General features: G+C 46.2%; 1 protein-coding gene across 4 annotated transcripts in view; it reads right to left on the bottom strand.

Moving 5' to 3' along the window:
* The window catches only part of zcchc2 (zinc finger, CCHC domain containing 2), a 96,135-nt gene that overhangs the window by 21,356 nt on the left and 49,936 nt on the right, over window positions 1–24,843 (bottom strand). For 2 of the 4 annotated variants that reach the window (XM_072510110.1, XM_072510109.1), the window contains exons 12-14: window positions 14,452–14,577; window positions 11,174–12,586; window positions 5,246–7,564 (exon numbers count right to left, since the gene is read on the bottom strand). In XM_072510110.1, coding sequence (XP_072366211.1) covers window positions 7,512–7,564; window positions 11,174–12,586; window positions 14,452–14,577 — 1,592 coding nt within the window. In that variant the 3' untranslated portion in view covers window positions 5,246–7,511. Of the gene's footprint in view, window positions 1–5,245; window positions 7,565–11,173; window positions 12,587–14,451; window positions 14,578–24,843 lie in introns of those variants that run through there. The other 2 variants (XR_011947906.1, XM_072510111.1) reach the window with 2 other exon arrangements.

Raw genomic sequence — 24,843 nt, forward strand, 5'->3', positions numbered from 1 at the left:
CAACAGCGCCTATACTTCCTCAGGAAACTAAGGAAATTCGGCATGTCCACATTGACTCTTACCAACTTTTACAGATGAACCATAGAAAGCATCCTATCAGGCTGCATCACAGCCTCGTATGGAAACTGTCGGCCGAGGACCGCAAGAAACTTCAGAGAGTCGTGAACACCGCCCAGTCCATCACACGAACCTGCCTCCCATCCATCGACTCCATCTACACCTCCCGCTGCCTGGGGAAAGTGGGCAGTATAATCAAAGATCCCTCCCACCCGGCTTACTCACTCTTCCAACTTCTTCCATCGGGCAGGAGATACAGAAGTCTGAGAACACGCACAAACAGACTCAAAAACAGCTTCTTCCCCACTGTCACCAGACTCCTAAAAGACCCTCTTATGGACTGACTTCATTAACACTACACCCTGTATGCTTCATCCGATGCCGGTGCTTATATAGTTACATTGTATATGTTGTGTTGCCCGATTATCTATTTTCATTTATTCCCTTTTCTTCTCATGTACTTAATGATCTGTTGAGCTGCTCGCAGAAAAATACTTTTCACTGTACCTCGGTACACGTGACAATAAACAAATCCAATCCAATCCAATAATTGCCTCTCTGAACCAGTACAATTCCAGGAATATCACATGAATGGCTCTTTTGCATGAGGTGGTACCATTATATCAAGTCAAGATGTACATGATGGGCAGCATGGTTGCGCAGTGGTTAGCACTTCTGCCTCACAGCACCGAGGACCCAGGTTCGATCCCGGCACCGGGTCACTGTCCATGTGGAGTTTGCACATTCTCCCCGTGTTTGTGTGGGCTTCGCCCCCACAGCCCAAAGATGTGCATAGTAGGTGGATTGGCCATGCTAAATTGCCCCTTAAATGGAAAAAAATTGCGTACTCTAAATTTAGTTTTTAACAGTGAAGACGTATATGCTCAGACTAAAGGGACGATTCATTAAAACAGAGATGAGGAATTCCTTCAGCCAGTGGGTGGTGAATCTGTGGAACTCTTTGCCGCAGAAGGCTGTGGAGGCCAAATCACGGAGTGTCTTTAAGACAGAGATAGATAGGTTCTTGATTAATAAGGGGATCAAGGGTTATGGGGAGAAGGCAGGAGAATGGGGATGAGAAAAATATCAGCCATGACTGAATGACGGAGCAGACTCGATGGACCGAGTGGCCTAATTCTGGTCCTATGTCTTATGGTTATGCTGTAAGGATCGAGAGACGGGTTTAGGGGATTCATCAAAGTTTAGGTGTAATTACACAATGGTACATTTGTTTGTTTGAGTTTTTATACTGGGTTATTTCACTTTATGCCTAAATTACATGCGCCTCTGGGCACAAATACACAGGAACCCCACTTTAAAAAAAACCATGTAATTTTAATGCAAATATACTTGCATTTAAAAAAAAGCAGCAAATCAGGAGTTAGGATTGAGATTCTGTTTCAACACAACTTGGATCAAATTCAAATAGTTTGAACTTTGGCTTGAAAAATGGAGGAAACAATTAATTCGGATTGTAAATGGTTTTTGGACCAACTGAACATTTAAATTTCAGATGTCCATTTGTAACTTGGGTTTCCCGAACTGGCCTAATTTTGATCAGAGCCAACCAATATGAATCTAGCGTGTACACACACACACTTCTCACTGAAGCTATGGCTCAGGAATCCGCTTTAACTAAACTAACAGATGCAGGCTATTCAGATAATTAAATTCTCTTAGATTTCAAAAAGACAAGTCACAATGGTCTGAATGGGATTATTAAAAAAAAGGAAAACACTTGCTTACATTCATGCAGCAACTCCCATAACCTCAGGATATTCCAAAGCTGCACTTCAGGCAAATCGTTAATAAACACACAGGCGAGACGCTGGGAGATTGTTCTTTCCTCAATACCCGTTTCCACATGGAATCATTCACTGAGATTCAGTCAAAGACGTACTGTCCAAATATAGTCACTGTTGTAATGTAGGAAATGTCACTGCCAATTTGCACATAGTAAGATCCCACAAACAGCAATGAAGTCAGAGCTAGGTCATCTGTTATCGTAATGTTGGTTCGAATCATTGAATGGTGTGGCACAGGGGGTCTCCCGTGTTGGCTCTTATAACCCAGCCCTTATTCTTTCCCCATAGAACTTATATTTTTATTTTTACCTTCCAGGCGATCATGCAATTTCTTTCTGAAAGTTACTATCGGGTTCACTTCTTTCAGGTAACCGACATCAGATCACGACTCAAACTTTGGCGCTTAAAATTATTTTTAAAAAAAATAAATTTAGAGTACGCAATTATTTTTTTCTTTTCCAATTAAGGGGCAATTTAGCGTGGCCAATCCACCTAACCTGCATCTTTGGGTTGTGGGGGTGAAACCCACACAGGCATGGGGAGAATATGCAAACTCCACACGGACAGTGACCCAGGGCTGGGATTTGAACCAGGGTCCTCAGCACCACAGTCCCAGTGATAACCACTGCGCCACTTGCCATCCTATCTTTGGCACAGTTGAGTGGTAACCCACTTAGTCGTACAGGACGGGATTCTACCCATTGTGGACGCAGATCGCTACACATAGCTAGATTTCGAGGCACAATGGCTGTCGAGACGCCCTGGGGGGCCCTCTTCCGTCATCTACCAGCTACATCGTGCCCCCATTCAGGAATTGAAGAATTTGGCTCTGTAAATGGTGATGCTATTGTAGACCGATCTTAGTACAGAATACTGAACTGTACAAGTACTCTTGTATTACAATCCCTCACTGCGGTTGAGGAAATCTCCGTTTGTATATATCTTTATGGGCAGCACGGTAGCAGCGGTTAACACTGTTGATCACGCCCATTATTTTCCACTTCACTGCATCTACCATGAGTCTGCCCATTTCATAAAGTTCATGCCTTCCTGATGTGTGCTGCAGTCCTCCTCAGTTCACTACACAAGTTCCATGTCTTCTACAAACATTAAAATTATGTCCTCTGCAACCAATTCCAGTTTGTCAATATACATTGAGCAGTGGACCTGATACTGGTACCCACTATATTATCACCTTCCAGTCTGAAAGGGAACAACTTCTCCCTGCCCCGTAGTCAATTTTGTATGCCACTAATCCCAGCAGTTTTAATTTTGCCAAAAGGTCTGTTGTGTATGTTATCAAATGCCTTATGAAAGTCGGTGCACACATCAACTCTTACTTTAAAGAGCTCAATTAAGTTTGTCAAACATCATTTGTCTTTAACAAATTCATGCTGGCCATCCTTTGTCAATTTGTTTTTCCAAGTGACATTTTGTCCGGGATTACCGTCTCACTTATAGTCTCACAGCATTAGGTTGTCATGTAGTTATCTGGTTTCTCTCGGGTTTTTTTTGGAATGGGACATAACATTTGAAATTCTCCAGTCCTCTGGCACCGCTCCCATATCCAAGGATGATTGAAAGGTTGCAGCTGGAGCATCTGCTATTTCCACCAATACTTTCCTTAGCAAACTAGGATATATCATATTTGAACCAGGCAATCTTCTACTTTTAAGTACCTTCCCAATCTATTTTTATTCTACCGGATTTCCTTGCCACCCCCATGACAGCGGCAGCTTGTGGAGCCGGGCTCCTGCGTTGTTCAGTACATTGGTGATTGCTGCATGGCTACACAGCTACAGAATATTGATCGTGAAAACAAATGCAAAGTACACATTTAGCAGCTCTGCCTCCAAAGGCATCTCTTTTTTTGGTCACATATCAGTCCCATGCTCGTTTTGACAACCCTTGTAATTATTTATATATCTATTTTAAAAATCTTTAACATTCCTTTTGTGCTTCCTGCTAACCTTTCTTATGCACTCTATCCCCTTTCTTTTTTCACTTTTCTGCAATTAAGTTTCGGTTCTATTTGCCAGTGTAATATTATGCTAATATTCATCATAAATCTGTTTATTTTTAATATCTATATTTTTGTCGGAGTGTTCTATGTTTGGATTGTTTTATTTTCTCCCAGTTATTTCTGCCTAGTCTAACAACCGCCACTTTGCAAGCCTGCTATTCTTCATGTACTGTTTTATCTGTCAGTCTTTGTTTCCAATCCACCTGGATGCGATTTCTTTTAAAGTCACCAAAATTAACTTTTGCCCATATGAGTATCCTTATAAACCGCCTGCTCATAAAGATAATAATCTTTATTAGTGTTACAAGTAGGCTTACATTAACACTGCAATGAAGTTGTGAAAATCCCCTAGTCGCCACACTCCGGCGCCTGTTCGGGTACACTGAGGGAGAATTCAGAATGTCCAATTCACTTAACAAGCACGTTTTTCGGTACATGTGGGAGGAAACCGCAGCAAACCCACGCAGACATGGGGAGAACGTACAGACTCCACACAGACAGTGATCCAAGCCGGGAATCGAACCCGGGTGCTGTGAAGCAACAGTGCTAACCACTGTGCTGCCAATAAAAATATATACAAACTGAGATCTCCTCAACCACAGTGAGGGGTTGTTCTACAAGTTTACTTGTACAGTTCAGTATTCTGTACCAAGGTAGGTCTATGACAGTTTCACCGTTTACAGAGCCAAATTCTTCAATTCCTGGTCAATTTGCCAGTATGTTTCAATCAAGTTTTGATACGAAGGGGGCTATTAAGTCTATTCTTCCAACATTAAACTAGATCTCATCACAATACCTCCCACATAGTGGTACGTGCATCAAATGTTAGCGATCTGGTCAAGCACCAGCAACACGTAATGACCATCATAAGAAAAGTAAATTGTTTTCCCTAAACTCTTGCTACCAATTGTGAAAGTTAAAGGGACCAAGAATCAATGACAAATCAAGTTCAAACAAAGACCTCCATATGGTTTCTCCAAGAAAACAAAATGCAGTGGCAATCAAAATAGAGTCCATGGACAGTGGGAAGAATCTCATACATTCCTTTTATAAACTCGGTATGGTCTGGTGTCTAAAGATATGGACATGGTTACTATCCCAGTAACTGCACATGGATGAGAAAGATGGACGTACCACCAGGAACCATTTCTACTGTTGACAGAACATTAAATTGGAACTAGCAACGTTGCCAGTTGGGACAAGTAATGTCAATCAAAATAAGGATTCAAACACTGCCCTCTTCTGTTGACCAGTCTTCGTTAATGGAGTTTACTAGACAAACAATAGCAAAACAATTTTGGTAACTGGATTTATGTGCACAACATACAAGAACAGTGCTTAAAATGAGAGGAAACTGTAATAAAAGATTTGTATAATTTTTATTGCTGTTAATTCAGGGGAAAAAGTTGCATAAAATCCAAAAATTTGTTCTAGAAATATAAGTGACCTTTCCAGTACATAACATCTTGAATATCAAAGAGTACAGTAAACATATGAACGAACTGAAGGTAGCAGCGTACCTCCTATATACAGTACAGTTTTTAAACCATAAAATTAGTTCCAATATAGCCAAGTTATTTACAACACATTGTCTTACAGGTTCACGTGGCTTACCATTTTTAAATCTTAAAACTCAACAGCACAGTCGCACCAAGATAGCTGTTTTGTATTCAATTGGTCATCCCCCCAAAAAACTGAAGTAAAAGAAATGTGCTTCAAGGAAAATAAATGCCACGCTTCATCCTTTAGCGATCTGGAAATAACAATTATTAATTGATTCACATGGGTGGCATTAAAAAGGCCCAAATGTCAACAGGTATTTCTTACATGCTATTAAAAAGTTTGGGTCAATGTCCTAGCTACTCAAAGCAGCTTGACTGGGATACACATAAGCAGATGAGTCAACTGCAATTTTTCTCCCTTAAAAAAAAAAAACTCTTTGATGACAAGCATTTTGTTGACACCAGGGCTTTAAGACAAGACAAAGGCCTAAGAGCCTACAAACAAAAACACATTCAACTCCTATGACACTCACTCGTTTTCAAGTCCACAAAATACATCAATCCACTCAAAAAGAGTGGGGACTCTATACATTTATAAAAAAAAGCAGACTGCTGCATGCCAATATCACAGCTCCATATATCCCCATTAATGTTAAAGGAATGCCACGGGTCACACTTGGACAGCACTAATTCAACCTTGCGCTGTAGGATGCAGCAACCCTCAAAGCTGCCATCATCTTGCAAATAACCTCAGTGCACTTTTAAGAAATAAACCTGGAAGTAGAATAGTGCATATTGGCTTTTTATCTCTCCTTTCTAAACAAAAAGCAGCAGCATAAATCAGTGACAACGCTGACATGATTAATACCATCTACAAATATCAAGCATCAATCTTCACATTATAGTAGTGGCAAATGCATTTGAAATGGTGAATTCACTACCACGTCAAATCTGCAGAGTTCACGCTACCTACAATAAATATCTGAAGTGTTTTTTCTTTTTTTTTTTTTAAAATCATGGAGACGTGTAACCTTTTGTGTGTACAGCTATGGGTGAAATGGAGTTTGTTTTACATTCTAAAATCCAGGTAAACACTGCCCCAATAATAGCTGTTTCAGCTTAGAGCCTTTTTGTTTAAAAAAAAAAGAAAAGAAAATCAAGTAATATCCGTTACAAGTTTATGGTACAGTATAAAGATGGGATCCACAAAAATGGTTATGGCTATTCATCAATGGTTTGATCCAAAGAAACTGAAAAATATTCATACGTTGTCAAATTTTAACAGTTGTTATAAATATCACCACCAAAAATTAAAAGGTAATTAGCTGCACTAACAAAATGTTTTTAAATTGTTTTTTTAAAGCCTAAAAATAAACTAACCAGACAATATTCTGCTGTTTCCGGTGTTTTTTTTATATCTAGATTAATACAGGCACTCAATTTTCCCAAGTCTTTTTTTCTTCAAAAAAAATCAATATAAAAGGCATTACCTATGTCAATGTCTATATTTACTCTTTTATCCACTATGCCAAACAGAAGTACTTTAAAGTCATGCATCTACTTTTGAAAGCGGAGTGGTTTCTACGTCAACTGAAAGAGAAACAAAAAACCATGAAACAGGATAGGAAGAGACTCGAAATCTGAAGACAATTTGACACAGACAGAAGATGTACCATGATGCAAGATGTGACCTGGCATTTTAAACCAGCAGCAGTCTGCTCATTCCAGCCCAGTGTCTTTATCGGACAGGTTGGTTCTCAAACACTGCCATAAATTATAAACAAACAGCAGAACATTGCACGTGCCACTTGGTATAAGACATTCATCAGTGCAAAACGAGAGGTCAATATTGTAAGCATTTCTAGGTCGACTGCTCTGTTTGCTTCATGAACACTGCAGCCAAAATAGGTCAAGACACGTTCATATATGGGGAAAGAAATGCCACAATAAGTTCAAGACAACCCAGACTTCAGTGACCATGTACTAATCCCAATCTAATGGAGAAAACCATTTTTTTTTTTTTTTTTTTTTTTTTTTTTGCTGGACTAACAGAGCATCAAGTGTATTGTTAGGGTCAGACCCACATATTCGGGCTCATTGTTAAGTTGATATAATTTTTCTAGCTTAGTCGGCTGAATCCAAATCATGAGATGGAGCAAACTTTAATTTGAAGGCACCTGAAAATGAGAAAAAAATTGGTTTTATTAAAAAGCCACTGCAGCATATTCCAAACATTTATTACAAGATACACTGAAGAATGCTGTGAAAGCCATGGCATTAATCAGTGGAGCAAGTTTCCATTGCCATTAATTACATCTTGCTGTAGTTTATACATTTACATTGCAATACGTTATCGATAAGACTACCAAAATTCCACTTTGGTCAAGTGGCATCCATGGTAAAAAATCCTTTTCTGTTTTTGGGGTTGAGGCATGGAAGTGTGCCTGTTGTCAACTTTAATCCCACCCACAGATTTTTTACAAATTCACTGGTCCCAGTGCCTCTGTCACACAATCATTGCTCACTTTAGCTCACGAGGAAGATTGTGAGAGGATCTCTCATTTTTGGACAGCGAGTGCGAGTGATAGTATTGAGATCAGGGTTGGAGGAACAGAACAGGAGATTATTCCGCTTGTTACCATGATCCGCTCAAAAGCAAGACCCACACAGATGTTCCCAGTTAATCACACCCAGCTTTGCTCTAAATTAGAAAAAAAACAAAAGTGAAAGGAGAGGGCTCACAGTTGACTACACCAAAGATTAAAATAAAGGAGAAAACAGGGCTGTGATCAGGAAGCTTGGCTCAGCAATTGTTAAAACACCTGAAATTTATAGAATGAAAAACTAAGGCAGGTGAGGATCTCCTAGTTCTGAGGCCCAGGCAAAGAATAAGTAATGTCCAGGGGACTACAGCTGATCCATCCCTCCCAGTGAAAAGGTAAATCAATTGGTGGGTTAAAGTTTAATTTATACACGAGCTGGCCTGATCAACTGCTTTTGGAAAGGCAATGTCATTTTAAAGTTCCATTTGTTTTCTCATTAATGTGCCTTGAACAAGAGACTCTACTGGGTTAATTTTTACATTTTATACAGCCATACATCATATGCCCAAGAACCTAAACTATAAAAGGTTCTTGAATATTGCTGAAAAGAAAGACATGTTGCTGAAGCTTTTCATCTAGCGACTGCTTTGGCAGCACGCCTCCCTTCTCAGCAATATTCAAGTTCTGTACAGCCAAAAAAAGGTTCTGTACAGCCAAAAATAAAAGGTTCTGTACAGCCAAAAATAAAAGGTTCTGTACAGCCATGAGTTCCCGCACCCTAGGCGTTGCAGATTTATCTTCCCAATTAAACGTTTTAATGTCTGATGCACTTAGAAAGTGCAGTTATTTTCAATTCCTTCATTTGTATTGTGGGTGGACACTTAGTCCCAAAACACCTGCTTTAGCCCAAAACAATTTGCAGGTGAACATGAGCAATTTTCTATTTGACAACCAGGTGACACATGCTTAATGATTTGAGAAACAATTCTAAAATGTGCTGTGGGCCCCCCCCACAATTTGGTCCGGTTAATGAGCAATACTTCAACATTCGGCTCAGCACCACATTAAACCACAACAGATATTAATAGATAATATTAGATAGTGGTGCAGCATATGCCTTTGGTTGCTGTAGTTCCTGCAGGCACGTGACTTGCTAAACAGCTCGAGAAAGTAAAGGTCTCCAAATGCAATCAGGCTCCAAAATCCACTCCTGCAAAAACCCGCCCTGCCCCAATTAAGATGGCTTTCCACTGTACATCATTTCAGATCAATCGTGTGGTTTGTGCCCCTCCAGCTTGGCCCACAGCCAGCCTGTGAAAACCCAATCATGATGAAGAAAGAGCGTAACAAACTCTGGTCTGCTCAATCACATGGTGTGGCCTCATTACATGTAAAACAGTTTACATTTATCACCGTCACAAACTGTGCAGATGAGGGAGTCTTATCCTTCACCAGCGTCCCCCCTCATTAGATTGTAAATGACTTGGGTTTTTGCTTCCAAAACATAACTTAGACAGTCATTTGCAAGATTCCATTTGCTTGCACCTTCTATTGCGCTATAAATACACACGGGACAATTCTTTGATTATGCTCCTGGTGTGAAGCCTGGCAACATACAGATTGAGAAGCCATGAAGACACACCCCTTAATCTCCCCATCCCCTCAAAGAAAACTGGGAACATGCTTGCAATTATTCTGGTAAACAGAAATCATTGAGTGCGCGCTCTGGAAATGTGGCATTTGTAAAATGAGCTGCTGGGAACTGTTGCCCCCTCCCTCCACCATTTCCCAGTCACCAGAACTAGATGCAGTATTAAAGGTGCTGCCAGGCTTTCCCACTTATGTAAGACAGGCTCAGATTTTGCACTCTGTTGAATTGGGCAGTATAGCTGAGCATTGATGCACGATCAATCAATACTGAAGCGAGATTGTAGTCCAATTGAAGGCTTTAATGAACAAGTAGTTACCCCAGCAGCTCTGGTACAAAATGACTGCTGTGGGTGAAACATAGACTCTTATGTTCCGCCTGCTGGGCGGAACCAGCAGGCAGGTTCCACCACTCATACTACAGTATAAGGTACATCCCACCTAGGTACCGCGATACCCCCAATATAGCCTACCACAAACAGGCTGCTCATTCTCCTGTTTACTCCTTCAGAATGTTCAGCGCTCACACTGCCATCAATCCCAGGGATCTTTCAGCCTCCCTCCTCCTCTTCAAGCCACCCACCCCCTTCCCAGGGTATGCGGACACAATTATCTCCTCCCAAGTACCTTCAACCAGCTGAAGTGATAATGGCCATCTTTGTCAATGAATAAAATACTTTGCTCTAATTAGTTTGAAGAAAACGGTATGCTGGCGTGTGACAATGTGGTGGAGCACAACTACACTCGCATTTGCCAAGGATTTCCAATCTCAGGGGTGGCACAGTGGCGCAGTTGTTAGCACTGCTGCCTCACGGCGCAGAGGACCCGGGTTCAATGTCCATGTGGAGTTTGCACATTCTCCCCGTGTCTGCATGGGTCTCGCCCCCACAACCCAAAAGGTGTGCAGGGTAGATGGAATGGTCACGCTAAATTGTCCCCAATTGAAAAAAAAAGAATTGGGCACATTAAATTTATTTTTAAAATTAAAAAAGATTCCCAATCTCCGCTCTGCGGCTGGATTGATACCGTCAGGATAGTGAAGAGGGAAAACAAAATACTATTTCAAAAATCTAATGCTGTAAACAGTTCAGTTATTTGAAGGTTTCAGGTGCATTACCCAGCCTATGCATTCAATTCACTGTTGAGCAAAAGAACAAAATCTGACTTCTCCGACCCTCTCATTTTTAATTCATGCTCAAACAAGGTAGTTGGTATAAGCTGTATTTCAGAATTGCAGAATATAGAAGTTCCATTGATTACTGAATTTTCAAAGTTTCCCTCACAATATGCATGGAGTATATTAACATTCAATGCACAACTCAATAATTGACTGGTTACTCAGTAACCTGGCCATTACATTATCAGATCTATTCATGAGTCTTAAACAGAGTTCAATGGTTCAACCAGGTATCACATGGCTACTGTCTAACATGCCAGCAAATTTCAATGCTTTTCAAACTTAGGATTGGCCACAACGACAAGTGACTGCTAGTTGGCAAGTGAGCATGAAAATAAGCTTTCAAGATTCCAGCACCATAACAATCTAAAATGTTCAAACCAGGTTACTCTTTGGGTTATCTTGAACACGCCGCTTACCTGGCTGACTGGCCTCCATGGATGGCTGTTTACAATCCTGTGCATAGTGTCCACCTACACCACAATTATAACAGGATGCATTTCCATTCTTTTTGGGTCCCAAACCATTTACATTGGTGACCATGTTGGCCACCTGATACATCAGTGGAAATCCTCTGACAAATCCTGGCATTTGTTGCATCCCATAGTTAGTCTGATTTGCCATCGGATCATGCATTAGTCCATTAGTGTAAGGATTCTGATAAAACGGCATTTGGGTTCCATTGTTTTGATGTGCGTGGTTGAGGTAGCTACCATTACAAAGAGAGGTTATCCCACTGAAAGGGATAAAAGGAACTCTGATAAGCTGGCTAGGTATGGTGTTGGGGTAGTAGTAGTTTAGCAGAGGGTTGTTATTGGTCCCACAGCTACCTCGGCATCCACAGGAACTACAAGCCCCACAGCCAAGCTGCTGAGCTGGTTGCATGGTCCCATTAGTACTAGTATTTCCTATTGTGTTAATATAAGAGGTGCTGTCACTGTGAGCTGTACTATGAGTTAATGCAGTATTGAGGCTTGGTACAGGGCCCGGGGTGTGGGTGGGGACTGAAGAGCCAGTGGACTGGATTTGGCCTACAGGAGACGGACAGGTTGCTGTGCCCTGCAAAGGCAAAACACCGGTAGGAGTTCCACTCAAGTTATACGAGCCAGGTGGTGGGAGCAGGCCAGCTGCAGGAAGCATCACTTTTAAACTGGCAGACTCAGGTATGGTTCCTATATTTCCATCAGCCTGCGGCAACAAGGCATTTAGTCCTACAATGTTCTGTGTTGAAGGTTTAGCAGTGGGGTCCAAAACCGAGGGTGCTGATAGTTTCCCTGATGGAGAGTGGCTGTGAACCGGGATGAATGCAGTGTTGGCCGATCCAATGTTCACGGTGCCTGCTGGTGTCTGGGGTCCAGGAACACGACAGTTCTCCAAGTTAATTTGCGATGCTGTCATTTTATGTCTGTGCGCCATGGGATGCAAATCAGGACTAGCAGCCTGCAGGAAGAAAGGAGTTGCCACGGAAAGTGGCGAGGGGATCAGGTCCATTCTCTTCCCTGCTTCAGCAGTGCCAACTGACGTTACATGTGAAGAATCTCGGAGAGAGGCAGCAACAGGAGGGACGGTTACAATCATCCCGACAGTTTTATTGTCCACAGGAGCAACATAGTCTGGCTTCTTTCCGCCATTTTGCATCATGTAGTGCATAGGAGGCATTAAAGGAATGCGAGGGAGAAAAGGGGCAGGTGGATTCCCTGGAACATTACAGTTCTCACTCTGCACGGGAGCAACCTGAGCGGTTGGCCTGGTGATACTTCCACGGACTGAGTTACAGGAGATCCTCTCTTTCTGCTTATCTTTCCCGGAATCCTCTGAAGTGCTATCAGAATCTATCGGAAAGAAATAGAAGCATGAAATGCGTTATATTTGTAACAAAAATAGATAGATCACTTGAATCAACCAAAGATTTATTGCACAAATGCACCTACAAATTGATTAGTGCTCAGAAAAAAATGTCCAGTGCAAAGCGAAGTAGAAGAAAATTGTGGCACTCCTCCAATAACCTGTCAAAGTATGAGCTGGGAAAAAGATTGTGTGGTAAAGGACAATGAGGCTTACCATAAATAATAGGACCAATTTTCAAAATTGACCCGGTATAAATGTGCTTTAGGGACACATCCAGAAGCAGAAAGCTCAGACCCTCAAGCCATTTCAGCCATTCAATTGGTTCATAGCTGATCTGCATTTTAACTTGCATTTACCTGCTCTTGCTCCATACATCCATACCCCTTACCCTAACAGGTACAGCATCCCAAAACCAACAACCTTGGCAGAGAGACCTTGCTGGATTTCAGGTCAGGTGGTACCGACCATGGACAGTTCAGGTCAAACCAGGTGAGGGGGTTTTCAACGTCATTTGGAGCACAGGAATAGACAGACACACCAGCAGAAAAGTAGATAACCAGTCTGGCGACACAGTGCACCAATGCAGCACCTAACCAAATTGTCCATGTACTGTTTTTTTAAAATTGAGGCACATTCTAAAAATGACCAGTTTTCAGAGCCAGATTTGAGACCCTATATTGTAAAACATTGCCAATCTCATCCTTTTTTAACATAAATTTAGAGTACCCAATTCATTTTTCCAATTAAGGAGCAATTTAGCGTGGCCAATCCACCTACCCTGCACATCTTTGGGTTGTGGGGGTGAAACCCACGCAAACACGGGGAGAATGTGCAAACTCCAAACAGACAGTGACCCAGAGCCGGGATCGAACCTAGGACTCCGGGAGGCAGCAGGGCTAATCCACTGCGTCACTGTGCTGCCCCACCAATCTCATCCTTAAATTTTTGTTGAAACTGGCAGGTGATAAAACTAGTGCTTTATTGATACATGCCATTTTAAATGATTTTTTCATGGCTGCACAAAGCAGAGAATAACGTTAGCAGCACTCGAGAAGCACGTTTGGTGACAGAAAGCACTTCTATTTAAAAAGAAACAACAAGGTTCAAATTTTGCATTTAACACATCCATGGATGTAATGACCTATCCAGATTGTAATACACTTGCTGTAAAATTTGAGACACGCTGTATATCGGCAGCATACTAACACTGCATAGAAAGAGATTGGGAACATTTGGTACAACAGTAAGAAAGATGTTCCAATGAGAAAGTAATCAAACACTGAACTTAACCAAGTTGTTGGAGATATCGGATAATACTCAAATTTCAGCCTGCATTATAGGCAGGGGTTCTGAAGTGGGGCTCAAACCTCATGTTTCGGAGACTTGAGTGTTACCATTAGCTGCGTTAAGTGTCAACCTAGCTCAATGTAGTATTGTAATGCAGTTGATAATTAAAATTCATACTAAATTATTAATTGGTAGTAATTTCATGTTAATTTGTTACACACAGCACAGCAGAATCTCATAGTGCCGAGAACTTTTTAAAACCCTCCCAAATCTTTAGTTAGTATTTACTTTGTATTTCATTTTCAACAATGAAAATTTAAATTGGGAACTAAATTTTTTTGGACACGACTTGCAACTGTTTTATTTGCATCAACTTCCCCGTTTGAGATCCAACTATCCCACCACAATGTTACTAATGTCCATTGTGCAATGGATAAGATAAGATACATGCATTTGTCTTAAGGCAATTTCAGTAGTCACATGGTGCCAAATGGTGGTTTGTTTAATTGCAAGTCATTAAAAAATCAAACTAGAGGGATTTTAGAAATCCCAACTAACTCACCTTTGTCTTTCTCATCTTCACTCTCACAGCTCTCTCTCCCATCGTGTCTCGGGCTGGAGGGAGAACTGTAGCTTTCTGAAGAGCTGTCTCCACACGCCTCTAAAGCAGAACCGACATCCCTCAATTCTAAAACAAATCAGGTATGTGCCATTGAGTCATAAAATAAAGTCAATCACCTTTTTAGTTTGCAGCATGATGATGAACAGGTACAGGTCATGTAGGCCACTACATTCTTTTGCAAAATACTTTGTTGACGCCTCTTCATTTTTTCATGCCTGCTTCAGTTAAGTGCACAGGACTGTTTAGGGTACACCTCTGTTGCCACTAAAACCACTCCACAACTGGAGCTGCAGTGCAGCAGCCAGTTCATCTCTTGCGATTGGATAGCCAGCTGCTGTTAACCACCCTCCCCGCCAATCTCAACAGCTACACCAGATGGATTTTGCAAAACATGCAAAAATAAGCAATTTTAAATAGCAAAAGCATACTAAAACCAATGAAGGATATTTTTAAATTGAAATAAAAATACTCAAATCTGCAAATAGATTGCATCAGATGTGAACAAAGATCAAACACTGAACTGGTGTTGGGTCAAACGGTTAGATTAAAGTCAGCTACTGCTTAATCTTTGCCACTAGGTGGTGTTACAATTTCAAAAGGGATAGAAGAAACAATGCCATCAATCACTCTCTGGGACTTTCTTTTTTTTTTAAAATAAATGTTTTATTAAAGTTTTACCAATGAGCGTTTTTACATAACAAAAATAGAAATACAGATAATAATAAAAAATAACAATCAACATATCCCAAAGCTGACAGTGAAACTACTTACACAACAGATTTTTTTAAAAAACAGAACAAGGTGGGTTTTGTCTCCATGCCCAACTCACATTATATCAACAGTACCCCCACCTGAACCCCCCCGCCCCCCCCCCCCCCACCCCCCGAGGATGCTGCTGACACTTACTGCTCCCCTAGAAAGTCAAGGAAAGGTTGCCACCGCCGTGAGAACCCCATCAAGGACCCTCTCAAGGTGAACTTCATTTGCTCCAGGCTGAGGAACCCCGCCATATCGTTAACCCAGGTCTCCACACCCGGGGGTTTTGAGTCCCTCCACATTAGCCAGATCCGTCTCCGGGCTACCAGGGAGGCAAAGGCCAGTACCTCGGCCTCTTTCGGGCTCCCGGATTCTCCGACACCCCAAATATCGCTACTGTTGGACTCGCCTTCACCAGAGTGTCCAAAATCCTAGACATCACCCTCACAAACCCCTGCCAGAAACCTTTAAGCGGCGGGCATGCCCAAAACATATGGGCATGGTTCACCGGACCCCCGCACATCTCGGGCACCTGTCCTCTACCCCAGAAAAACGTACTCATTCTTGCCGCCGTTATATGCGCCCGATGCACCACCTTAAACTGAATTAAACAGCCTGGCACATGATGAGGAGGAGGAGTTCACCCTGCCCAGGGTGTCGGCCCACAGTGCCCTCATCCAGCTCCTCCTCCCACTTGCCCTTCAACTCCTCCACTGAGGCTTCCTCCACCTCCTGCAGCTCCTGATACATGTCCGACACCTTCCCCTCCCCTACCCAGATGCCAGACACCACCCTGTCCTGGATCCTGCGCGGGGGCAGCAGCGGAAATGTCCCCACCTGTTTTCTAAGCAAGTCCCGAACCTGGAGGTACCTGAACGCATTCCCCAGGAGGCAGGCCGAACTTCTCCTCCAGCGCCTGCATGCTAGGGAAAGTCCCGTCTATAAACAGGTCCCCCATCCTCCTAATACCTGCCCTATACCAGCCTTGGTATCCCCCATCCAACCTACCCGGAGCAAATCTGTGGTTATTCCGTATCGGGGTCCACACCGAGGCCCCCTCCTCTCCAGTGTCTGCTCCACTGCCCCCAGATCCTCAGTGCCGCCGTCACCAGCGGACTAGTGGTGTATCGCGCTGGCGAGAACGGCAACGGAGGCGTAACAAGTGCCCCTAGACTGATGCCTTTACACGACGCCGCCTCCAACCGTCCCATCATCCATTTCCTGATCATGGCCACATTGGCCGCCCAGTAATAACTGCAGAGGTTCGGCAGAGCCAGTGCGCCACCAGCTCAACCCCCCCCCCCCCGAGAGAATCATGATAATATTCAGGAGTCTCCTCACATTCGCGTTCAGCTGCCTGCCCTTAACAAAACCCGTCTGGTCCTCCCCAATCACTCCTGGGACACAGTCCTCTATTCTGGTGGCCAGAATTTTTGCCAACAGCTTGACATCCACGTTCAGGAGCGATATCGGCCTGTGGGACCCACACTGAAGCGGATCCTTCTCCTTCTTCAGGATAAGCAAGATCAATGCCTGCGACATTATCGGAGGGAGGATCCCTTTCTCCTTTGCCTCAGGAGTGGGCCCAATAGCTCCGAGAACTTCTTATAAAATTCTACGGAGAAGCCGTCCGTGCCTGGGGCCTTGCCCGCCTGCCAGCCCCGACTACCTCCTCCAACCCAATCGGGGCCCCCAGTCCCTGCACCCGCTCAGCTTCCACCCTTGGGAACCTCAATCGGTCCATGAACCGCCTCATCCCTTCCCCCTCCCCGGGGGGGTTCCCAACTCGTATAACCTTCCGTAGAACTCCCTGAAGACTTCATTGACCCTCTCTGAGCTCAGCACCATGTTGCCTTCCCTATCCCGCACTCCCCCAATCTCTCTGGCCGCCTCCCTCCTGCGCAGCTGGTGCGCCAGCATCCTACTCGCCTTCTCCCCATACTCAAACTGCCCCCTTCGCTTTCCTCAGCTGCACCTCCGCCTTCCCCGTGGACAGCAGGTCAAACTCCGCCTTTAATTTCCGGCGCTCGTTCAAGAGCCCCCCCTCTGGGGCCTCCGCGTACCTCCTATCTACCCTGAGTATCTCTCCCACCAGTCTCTCCCTATCCGCCCTCACCTCCTTCTCTCTATGGGACCTAATGGAGATTAACTCTCCCCTAATGACCGCCTTCAGAGCCTCCCAAACCACTGCCACCGTCACCTCTCCTGTGTCATTCGCTCCCACATAATTCTCAATACTCCTCCTTATCCACCCGTACACCTCTTCGTCCGCCAGCAGCCCCACATCCAATCGCCAGAGAGGGCGCTGACCCCGTTCCGTCCCCAGTCGCAGGTCCACCCAGTGCGGGGCATGGTCCGAGACTGCAATGGCCGAGCATTCTACCCCCTCCACCCTCGGGATTAATGCCCTACTCAGCATAAAGAAGTCTATTCGCGAATAGACTTTATGGACATGGGAGAAAAAAGAAAACTTCTTCGTCCTTGGCCGTGTAAACCTCCAGGGGTCCACTCCCCCCATCTGGCCCATGAACTCCCACAAGGCCCTGGCCGCCGCCGGCCTCTTTCCCGTTCTGGATTTGGAACGATCCAAGCTCGGATCCAAGACCGTATTAAAGTCCCCTCCCATAATCAGGTGACTTATCTCCAAGTCCGGGATCCTACCCAACACGCGCCTCAAAGTCTGCATCGTCCCAGTTCGGGGCATATACATTCACTAACACCACCTGGGCCCCCTGCAGCTTGCCACTCACCATTATATACCTGCCCCCCTTATCCGCCACGATGCTCCCCACCTCAAATGCCACTCGTTTACTGACCAAAATAGCCACTCCTCTGGTCGTTGAGTCTAACCCCAAGTGAAACACCTGTCCCACCCATCCTTTGCTTAGCCTCGTCTGGTCCGCGAGCTTTAAGTGCATCCCTTGCAACATAGCCATCTCTCTCTTTCGGCCAACCGTATGCCCCCGCCTCCAGCTCTCCCCCCGGCGGCCCCCTTGCCCGAATCTCCATCCATACCCTCACCTGGCTCCCCTTCAGTCAGCAAAGCACCCCCCCCCCCCCCCCCAAGCATCCGCTTAGCTCTGGTTTCCACCCCCCATTGTGCTTCCGTGAGTCAGCTCACCCATGCTGACCCTGGCCGCTCCCGCCTCTATATACCAACCCTTAACTTGTTGCCTCCTTCGGGCCACCCTCTTTCCCCCCCCCCCCCCCCCCCCCCCCCCCCCCCCCCCCTGCAGGATAGAGGGGAAAGCGCCATTTGGGTCCTCCCCATGCGCCGGACAGCCCATCCCAGGCGTTTCCCACCCCCTAGCGCCGATCACCTGGAAAACAAAACACCTGGAAAACAAGCAACAAAACCCCCAACTAAACTCGGGCAGACATGCCCATAAACTTATGCTTTACCTGCCGTCCTCCCCTCGGTCCCTCCCCACCCGCACATTTCACCCCATACAACAGTCCCTTAGTTCAAGTCCAGCTTCTCCTGCCTGGTGAATGACCACGCCTCGTCTGGGGTATCAAAATAGTGATGCCTGTCCTGGTATGTTACCCACAGTCTCACCGGGTGCAGGAGCCCAAACTTCACCCCTTTACCGTGGAGGACCGCCTTCGCCTGGTTAAAACCTGCACGCCTCCTCGCCAGCTCAGCTCCCAGGTCCTGGTAAATTCGGATCTCGCCATTCTCCCATTTACTGCTCCGCTCTTTCTTCGCCCACCGCAGGACTCGCTCCCGGTCTGCCAAGCGCTGAAACCGTATCACCATCGCCCTCGGTGGCTCGTTTACTCTCGCTTTCTGGCGAGAACCCTGTGCGCCCCATCCAGCTCCAAGGGCCGGGGGAAGGCCCCCGCGCCCATCAGCGTCCCCAGCATTGTGGCCATATACGTGCTCGCGTCCGCCCTCTCCGCTCCTTCAGGAAGGCCCAGGATCCGCAGATTGTGGCTCAGAGATCTGCACTCAAGGTCATCCAGCCTCTCCTGCCATCTCTTATGGAGCGCCTCCACTTTCACCGCCAGGCCCAGGATCTCGTCCTCGTTATCCGCCACCTTCCTCCTCAGCTCCTTGATCTCCTTCTGCTGCGCCTTCTGGGTCACCACAATTCTCTCCATGGAGGCCAGCATCTCCGTTTTCAGCTCCATGAAGCAGTTTTTAAGGAGCTCCTGTTCTCTGGCCTACTGGGCCCACACCTCCCGATCATCTCCGGCCGCCATTTTGTCCTCCCGGACCTTCTCCCCTGGGGTCGCGCGTCTGCCGGCTCCGCTCCTGGTCCCTCCTGTTAACTGCCGCCGCCGTTCCTTTTAGCGGCCCGAAACACCGATCCCGGCGGGAGCTGCCGTTCGCGTAACCTAGCAGCTCATGGCCGCTACCGGAAGTCATCTCTGGGACTTTCTAAAGGTTCATGTAAGAGCAGTACTGAATTGCTACGAAACCTAAAGAATGTTAAAAACCACAGGAGGGGCAGACGAAGTCTACAAATTATATTGAGTGATTGATCGACTGCGCAAGCAGGTTCAGTTTGAGTACTGTTCATTTACTCAATCTAATTTCAATTCCGAGAATTAGAATACCATTTTCCACAAGGGAGTTTAATCAGGATGCAGTCAGCTTTCCAAGCGCATGAACCACAAGAAGGCATTCTATTTACAGTAATCAAACCATTGCAATTTGAGAATAGGGAAAGGACCAATTAAAATTGTTTCGTTTGATAAAATTACATTTTTCATATTGTTGTTACTGATGCTTCCAGTAGCATTAGAAATCAATTCACAGCTTGCTGGAAAAATCCAATTCTCTGGGGTTTATACTAAGTACTGAATATATTGGCAGTGAGCCAGAGAACTCTGATAAATCTTTGTCTCATTTTCCAGCTACAGTTGGCATCTTTTCTACTGATGGTGAAATTTACCAACTAAATTCAAATTTTAACCACTCCTGATATGGCAATATTTCCATTGGAATGATTAACGCCTCTTGCTTCAAAGACTTATTTGCATAGCTTGTTTGCATAACTTACCAAAACACAAGTTAAACAAAACAAAATCACTACCGTTGTATACCGTCTCGAAATAGGCATCAAAAATCTAAGTATTAATACTGCTGTCAGTAAAACGTCATCACGACCACGTCATAAAACGGATGAGTAATAAAACAGGTATCAACAATTCAGTTTTCAAAAGTTACTTTTGCTACATTTTAAAATGAAAGACTTGAAAATCAAGTGCAGCAAGATGGCGCAGCAGCCTGTAATTCAAAGTTATGCAAGAAATATTCAGGCGAAAAAGCAGATTTGGCTTGTTTGCATGGAAATTCTTTCAGCAGAGAGGGCAAACTCAAGGATACAGAGTGCAACTGAAGCAATTTCTGAAAGTAAGCCAGTTGGAATGCAGGCAGATTAAGCTTTGGCCCCAAATTGTGCTGTGTAAATTAGACTGCTTCCATTAAATTATTTTGGTAAATGTCCCTACCCAGCCAGCTGCAAAATTTAATCGGAGTAATTTTCACCAAACAAAGTGTGGACTCTCATTGGGTGGGAAGCTTAAATTTAAAGAAATTAAAAGTTGAATCCTACCTATCCACTTGCGGCTTTAATATAGAGATAGGACAGTCAATAAATCTGTCCTCGAGACAAGAGTCAAGCACTGAAAACTTAAGGAGGCTGCACGTTTCCACATTAATGAACTTTTGATTTTCAACTGAAGTTTGAGTCTTCCTGGCCTTTTAAAGGCAAGTAAAAAAGGAACGAGAGCTAGATCCGTGCCTACATGGCATTGTATGTTAGCATGAATGTCTCAATCCTGCCCAACCATTCCTCTGCCTCCCACCATCCTTGTGCACATCTTCACTCCACCACTGGCACTCCCCAGTGAGGAAGGCGCTGGACGAACTATACACAGTAATAAACAACTATGAAACAGAACACCCGGAGGCCTTGTTCATCGTGGCCGGAGACTTCCAACAAGACCAACCTCAAGAGTGTACTGCCAAAATTCCACCAGCACAACTCTTGTCCCACCAGGGGCGGCAACACTGTTGACCACTGCTACTCAAAAATCAAGGGCGCCTACCGTTCCATCCCCCGACCGCACTTTGGGAAATCAGACCATAAGACGGTGCTCCTTCTCCCGTCATACAAGCAGAAACTCAAGCGGGAGAATCCAGCTAAGAAGGTTGTGCAGTGCTGGTCCGAGGAGACAGAAGAGCTCTTACGTGACTGCTTAGAGACAGTGGACTGGTCATATTTAAGAACTCAGCGACCAACTTAAATGAGTATGCCACCACCGTCACAGACTTCATCAGCAAATGTGTGGACGACTGCGTGCCAAAGAAAGCAGTACGTGCGTTCCCCAACCGGAAACCATGGCTCAATCGCGAGATTGACTCCCTACTGAAGGACAGATCTGAGGCGTTCAAGGCAGACGACCCTGACCTATACAAGAAATCCAGGTACGACCTCCGCAAAGCCATCTGGAATGCCAAGAGAGAATATCAAACCAAGCTAGAGTCACAGACAGACTCTCGGTGGTTGTGGCAAGGACTAAACAACATAACGGGCTACAAAGCAAAGCCGAACAGCATCTCTGGCAGCAGCGCACCCCTCACCGATGAACTCAATGCATTCTATGCTCGGTTCGAGCAGGTAACCAACAATCCGCTGGCGAGTGCCCCAGCAGCGCATAATTCACCCATACCCACCATCACAGCTTCCGAAGTTAGATTGGCCTTCCTGAAAGTGAACCCTCGGAAGATCCCCAGACGGGATCCCTGGTCATGCACTCAGAGCCTGCGCGGACCAGCTGGCAGAGGTATTCACGGACGTCTTTAACCTGTCTCAACTCCACTCCGAGGTCCCCACCTGCTTCAAGAAGACCACCATCATATCTAGAGGAATAGAAGAACCAGGCAATGTGCCTCAATGACTACCGACCAGTGGCCCTGACTTCAGTCGTAATGAAGTGCTTCGAGAGGTTAATCATGAAGCGCATCACCTCCATACTCCCAGAACGCCTTGATCCACTGCAAATCGCATACCGCTGCAACCGGTCCGCATCAGACACCATTTCCCTGGCCCTACATTCATCTCTAGAGCATCTCGAAAACAAGGACTCCTACATTAGACTCCTATTTATTGACTACAGCTCCGCCTTCAACACCATAATCCCAGCCAAGCTCATATCAAAGCTCCAAAACCTAGGACTTGGCTCCCCACTCTGCAACTAGATCCTCGATTTTCTGACCAACAGACCACAATCAGTAAGAATGAACAACACCTCCTCCACAATAGTCCTCAAAACCGGCGCCCCGCAAGGCTGCGTACTTAGCCCCCAACTCTACTCCCTGTACACACACGACTGCGTGGCAAAACTTGGTTCCAACTCCATTTACAAGTTTGCTGACGATATGACCATAGTGGGTCGGATCTCGCATAACGATGAGTCCGAATACAGGAGGGAGATAGAGAACCTAGTGGAGTGGTGTAGCGACAACAATCTCTCCCTCAATGCCAGCAAATCTAAAGAGCTGGTAATTGACTTCAGGAAGCAAAGTACTGTACACACCCCTGTCAGCATCAACGGGGCCGAGGTGGAGATGGTTAGCAGTTTCAAATTCCTTGGGGTGCACATCTCCAAAAATCTGTCCTGGTCCACCCACGTCGACGCTACCAGCAAGCAAGCACAACATCGCCTATACTTCCTCAGGAAACTAAGGAAATTCGGCATGTCCACATTGACTCTTACCAACTTTTACAGATGCACCATAGAAAGCATCCTATCGGGCTGCATCACAGCCTGGTATGGCAGCTGCTCGGCCCAGGACCGCAAGAAACTTCAGAGAGTCGTGAACACCGCCCAGTCCATCACACGAACCTGCCCCCCATCCATTGACTCCATCTACACCTCCCGCTGCCTGGGGAAAGCGGGCAGTATAATCAAAGATCCCTCCCACCCGGCTTACTCACTCTTCCAACTTCTTCCATCGGGCAGGAGATACAGAAGTCTGAGAACACGCACGAACAGACTCAAAAACAGCTTCTTCCCCACTGTTACCAGAGTCCTAAATGACCCTCTTATGGACTGACTTCATTAACACTACACCCTGCATGCTTCATCTGATGCCAGTGCTTATGTAGTTACATTGTATATGTTGTGTTGCCCTATTATGTATTTTCTTTTATTCCCTTTTCTTCTCATGTACTTAATGATCTGTTGAGCTGCTCGCAGAAAAATACTTTTCACTGTACCTTGGTACATGCGACAATAAACAAATCCAATCCAACCTCTGCCTCCCCCACTGCCACTCCCCAACCTCTGACACCCCCACTGCCACTCCCCAACTTCTCTCCTCCCCATTGGCACTCCCCAACCTCTGTCGTCCCCCCACTGCCACTCCCCAACCTTTGCCCCCCCGCTGCCACTCCCCAACCTGCACCCCCACTGCCCAATCTCTGCTTTCCCCACCCCACTGCCACTCCCCAACCTCTGCACCCCCCCGCTGCCACTACCCAATCTCTGATTTTCCCCCCCACTGCCACTACCCAATCTCTGCTTTCCCCCCCCCCACTGCCACTCCCCAACCTCTGCTCCCCCGACTGCCACTCCCCAACTTCTGTCCACCCCCACTGGCACTCCCCAACTTCTGTCGCCCCCACTGCCACTCCCCAACCTCTGACCCCCCCCCCCACTGCCACTCCCCAACCTCTGACCCACCCCACTGCCACTCCCCAACCTCTGTCCTCCCCCCCCCCACTGCCACTCCCCAACCCACCCCACTGCCACTCCCCAAACTGTCCTCCCCCCCCCCCACTGCCATTCCCCAACCTCTGCCCCCCCCCACCCCCACTGCCCATCCTCTGCTCCACCCCAACTGCCACTACCCAATCTCTGCTTTCCCCCCACTGTCACTCCCCAACTTCTGCCCTCCCCAACTTCTGTCCGCCCCCACTGCCACTCCCCAACCTCTGATCCCCCCCCCCCCCACTACCACTCCCCAACCTCTGCCTCCCCCCCCCCCCCCCCACACTGCCACTCCCCAACTTCTGTCCCCCCCACTGGCACTCCCCAACCTTTGACCCCCCCCACTGCCACTCCCCAACCGGTCTCATTCCCCCCCCCCCACTGCCACTCCCCAACCTGTCTCCCCCCCCACTGCCATTCCCCAACCTCTGCCCCACCCCCCACTGCCACTACCCAACCTCTGCCCCCCCCACTGCCACTACCCAAACTCTGCCCCCCCCCCACTGCCACTACCCAAACTCTGCCGCCCTCCCCACTGCCACTCCCCAACCTGTGAGCCCCCCCCCCCCCACCACTCCCCAACTTCTGTCCTCCCCACTGGCACTCCCCAACCTCTGTTTCCCCCCCCCCCCCCACTGGCACTCCCCAACCTCTGACCCCCCCACAGCCCATCCTCTGCTCCACCCCAACTGCCACTACCCAATCTCTGCTTTCCCCCCACTGTCACTCCCCAACTTCTGCCCTCCCCAACTTCTGTCCACCCCCACTGCCACTCCCCAACCTCTGATCCCCCCCCCCCACTACCACTCCCCAACCTCTGCCTCCCCACCCCACCCACACTGCCACTCC

This window comes from Scyliorhinus torazame, chromosome 6 (assembly GCF_047496885.1).
Source record: "Scyliorhinus torazame isolate Kashiwa2021f chromosome 6, sScyTor2.1, whole genome shotgun sequence".
Lineage (NCBI taxonomy): Eukaryota > Metazoa > Chordata > Chondrichthyes > Carcharhiniformes > Scyliorhinidae > Scyliorhinus > Scyliorhinus torazame.